We start from the raw sequence: 4,699 nt of genomic DNA on the forward strand, positions 1-4,699 counted from the left end.
GCCTTACGGTTCCCATTTCGGAGGTATTTCGCGTCCTTCTCCAGGAGCAAGCTATCGATGACGAAGGCCTGGCTACTTTGATGTGCGAAGTAGAGAGCATAACGAACGGCCGTCCATGCAATCACAACAGGTTCAAGTGACCCGCAAGATCTGGAGCCGATAGCGCCCAATGCTGTGCTCTATTCCTCCAATGCCACCAGGGCTGTTTCGAAGAGACAGTTTACTGTCACGACGCAGATGAAGACAGGTGCAGTACCTTGTAGATATCTTCTGGAAAAGATGGTCCAAAGGGTATCTCCCTTTACTCCAAAGCAGATATATATATATATAGAAGTGGCTAGATCCGAAAAGAAATTTAGCTGTCAGAGTCGTACTTACCATGGTTTCTGTGAGGAATTCACATCGAGAATTCGTGGCCTTTTGGAAGAATCGTCGACGTTCGTTCTGACAAGAAAGGGTTTGATGCAATACGTTCTCGTAGTCAAATGCAGTCAAATCCATTTTAGGAGCGTCTGTGAACGTGTCTGATGTCATGCTTTTTTCCATCAACAACAGGAAACTCGAAGTCCTTCTCAAATGCTTATCCAAAGTGAACGGAACCTTTTGAGAATAGCTGAGATCATGTATGAAACAAGTGTACTAATTTTATATATAAACATAGTAAACGGTCTTTAAAGACAACAGGTACCTGCCTTTTTTCAATCCAGAACATTTTTACAATGCACGGCATGTTATGCGAATTATTTTTCCTCACTTTAGTTACAGTCAAACCTTTTAAATACGGACAGTAAAGGGTCAGGAAAGATTGTCCGTACTACAAAGGAGCCCATAACGAGAGATTCGACTTACAAACCAACCTCTAAAATTAAATACGGACACTAAAGGGACAGGGAAAATTGTCCGCACTACAAATGTGTCCATAAGGAGAGATTCGACTGACAAACCAACCTCTAAAATTAAATACTGACATTAAGGGGACTGGAAATAGCGTCCGTATTTTAGAGGTGTCCGTATTGCAGAGGTAGACTTCATATGAATTTTTTTTCTTTTGGACCAAGTGTCCGTAATAGGGAAGTGTCCGTATTACAGAGGTCTCCGTAAAGAGAGAGTTGCCTCTATCATCATAAAGCAAACTATAGAGAGGTTAAGCATGACGTTTACGGCAAACGGCAAACGAAAAAAATAATTCTGATTTTGCTCGCTTTTTCTTGAGCACTTAAATAAAGCCAGTCAAAAAACAAGAAAAAAATTCAATTTCATTACTCAAGTTGTACAAACGGCTAAAATCAGACACCAAAAGTTTGATTTTTGCCGTTTGCCGTTTGCCGTAAACGTCATGCTTTACCTCTCTTATATCTTTCATTGGACAACGCGAGGGCCGAGTGTGGGAGATTTTACGAGATTGATCAAACATTATGCTCGGGCAGCGGGCAAGGAGATGTTTAAAACTATAGTAAGAAAGAACTAAAAAATTCAACTTGAAACGTTTACGAGACGCCATTTTCGAGTGTACCAAAATGGCCGCCAATAGCTGCTCAAAGCGCAGTGCATACTGGTTGAAATCGACACATTTTCAAGTAAATAGCCTTTTCCAGGCGTTTGGTAATTTGGAAAGCAGCGCGAAGAATGGCGGACGGACAAAGCCCCAAACTCCTCACTGCTCTAAAATTACACGACCAAACGCCTGATACAGGCTTCAATTAGAGACAGGTGTTGGGTTTTCAGTAAAACAAACACATAAAAAAGGTCACGACCATTTCATTAGGTTAAATTGATGTCTTTGTTTCATTCCGATGTTAATATTAATTCGAGCGGCAAACAACACGCACAATTTCAATTTCAGCACGGAAATTTATGGAAATTATGGAAATCGCCTCAAAACATCTGAAGGTAGAGTCAAGTTTGCTATCGTCGTTAACTAAGGATCATTGCCTTGAGTAAAAGAATAAGTTAAGGCCGGCAAGGCAAAGGCTCTAGCAAATAATTCGGTCGTTTAAAATTGTTTAATTTATTTATCACAAGAGGAGTCGTTGATGGCTCTTGGTAACAAAAAAGTAACTAATTTATGCTTGTTTATGTTAATAAGAAGTAAACACGGCCTGTTTAATATTTAATCACTCTTTTAGCGACGTTTTTCTTAACTCTTCGTGAAAAAGTTGGTACGAAAAACGTTCAGTGCCTTAGGTGTAAAGAAATATGGGGAACTCATCTTGTGAAGTACATGTGTTGCAATATTTTCCCTCAATCTCCGAAGTTGAAAACCTTCGCTCGACGTTCATCGTTAATTGTGTCTTCAACAATTTTTTATGCTATACCGCCATCATGTTGAACATAGTAACAATACTCGCCATAAGGAAAATTTCCTCGCTGCCAAAGACTTTGAAAACACTGCTCCTGAGTCTTGCTGTTTCTGATGTTGGTGTTGGTTTATTTGCCCAACCATTTTACACCTCACTTCTTGTCAACGGGTTACAAGAAACGAATACCAGCTGTAGCACATATATGGTTTTTGACATGATGATGGGTCTGTTTCCTATAGCTTCGTTCTTGGGTGTTGTGGCTGTCAGTGTAGACAGATTCTTGGCTATTCAGTTTCATCTCAGATATCAGGAACTCGTGACCCACAAGCGTGTTGTTGCTGTTGTGATCTCAATATGGGTGTCAAGTGTTAGTTCTTCGTTGATAACATTGTGGCTTCCGTCCGATTTCAAATTCATTATTTTATGCGTTGGTGGAGTTATTGGTCTCCTTCTTACAACAGTGGTTTACATCAAGATTTATTTAGTTGTACGACGCCACAAGAATCAAATTCAGGCCCTGCAAGCACAACAATTAGCAGAGACTGGCGAAATGGCAAATTTTGCTTGTCTCGTTAAATCTGCAGTCGGAATATTCTACGTATATCTCGTGTTTTGGATTTGCTTTTTGCCTTTCTTTATCTCTATGGCTGCCATTAGAATCAACGGTCCGAGTATCGCTTTGAGGAGACTCTTTCTATTGTCAGTGCTTCTTGCATATCTTAATTCTTCTTTGAACCCCGTAATCTACTGTTGGAAGATGAGGCATGTTCGACACGCTATCATAGACATACTGCAGAACATACATTGTCACAGAAATCGTCCTCTGGTTCGAAGAGCCAGCGATGGCATGCCACGGTTCTCGACATTCAGTGTTGTCGCGACTGCGAAAAATCTGAACTCGGTTTGTATTGACACAAACGAGAGAGCGTAATAAAATTAAATCTGGGTAACAACAGAAATTTAAAATAAACTTGTTTGTAAGATATATTAGAATGAAAGAGACTCTGTAAGAAGGTTTTGTTTGTTTCTATTTAAAGTCAGTTGCATAATCGCAGCGCCCGTTAGCGCGGAGCTATCGCAAGTGATGATTTTGTTCGTCACTATTCTATCTATTACCAGCCGCGCGTTCGTAATGGAAGAATCGGATAGCTTCTTTCGTTATGGCTCAGTTAAGTTCTATAATGCATTATTTTTTACTCCAAAGTTAACAGCTAGCACACAGGTTTTATACGTGACTGAGGTACAATCAAAATGGAAAGATATTGAAAAAACAACAACTTTAATTTACTGTTATTGTGGAATTCGTTTAACTGCTATATTCTGTCTTTACTTGTTTTTTCAAGTTTCATTAATGCATTTTGGAGATCACTGCTGCGAACTATACAAGAGAAAAAGGATGTCAGTTATGTTTCCGTTCTGTAAATAGCTTTGCCATAATATAGCACATACGTACACGTCACGTGCGCGCCAGAGTCGAAAGAAAAACAAAACAAAACAACAACGAGATATAATTTTACTCATCGCGATCTCTATAGAAAAAGGGTCCTGGAAAGACGTAACAAATCCCGAAAAGAATTATAAGTAAAAAAGAATAGGTCAGTTAAGCTTTTATGATCGTAGAGAATCGAGGAAGGCAGATGGCTGCTCAATGCCGGCCCATCGCAGACTGTTTTAACCAGAGATCGCATTTAATATTTTTACAAATGTCTTACTCTGGTAACTCGTCTTTTATTAAAAGTTTTTGAATTGTTACTAAATTCCTCATCCTTCATCTTTAATAAAGGGACAATTTCCCGGATGATATATCGTATTTTTGTCTGAAGTATGGCCTGTTTCTTGCTACTGAAAAACCTGCTTTATTATCTTGCAATAGAAAGGTAAAACACCAAAAGTGGTGACAGAAAATAAATATCAACTAAAAAGAAAACAAAAATGGTTTAAACATTCAAAATATCCCCAAAATATCACCAGAACGGCAATTTTGATTTCTTGTCATCCTATAAAAAAATCGAATTTGATGAACTATACTCCACTTCCATCCTTGTAATCCTGTACTTCTTCCCCAAAATACTTGTTCTGTTTTGCTCTGTAGGATCGTTTTATCCAATTTATTTGTGTATTTGCCTGACAGATTTCATCCTTCCAACTTGTGGTGGATGTGAAGTAAATCGGGAACCGGCTCAGAAAAAGAAAAACGTTTTTCAAGGTCATACGAAAATCACTCTATTTTAGTTATGTGTAACTGACGATTTTGGTACAATAATACACAGGAAAGCGGTAAAATGCATGAATATACATAAAATTGTCTTGCGTGTTTGCCGAGACTGTTTTAATCTAGAAAAGTTAATCGAATTAGAACCATGATACGAGTAAACGAGTATACGAGTAAAAAAACCAAC

General features: G+C 38.6%; 1 protein-coding gene across 1 annotated transcript; it reads left to right on the forward strand.

Moving 5' to 3' along the window:
• Nucleotides 1-2,135: 2,135 nt before the first annotated feature.
• Nucleotides 2,136-3,514, forward strand: LOC144633112 (melanocortin receptor 3-like). The gene has a single exon (XM_078491902.1). It carries the CDS (start codon nt 2,197-2,199, stop codon nt 3,229-3,231), a length of 1,035 nt encoding a protein of 344 aa, XP_078348028.1. The 5' UTR covers nt 2,136-2,196; the 3' UTR covers nt 3,232-3,514.
• Nucleotides 3,515-4,699: the final 1,185 nt, after the last annotated feature.

This window comes from Oculina patagonica, chromosome 12 (assembly GCF_052425735.1).
Source record: "Oculina patagonica isolate OP01 chromosome 12, crgOcupat, whole genome shotgun sequence".
In the NCBI taxonomy this organism is placed as follows: domain Eukaryota; kingdom Metazoa; phylum Cnidaria; class Anthozoa; order Scleractinia; family Oculinidae; genus Oculina; species Oculina patagonica.

Coding starts and splice junctions, on each gene's coding strand:
- LOC144633112 (XM_078491902.1), top strand. CDS start 2,197: ATGGGGAACTCATCTTGTGAAGTACATGTGTTGCAATATTTTCCCTCA.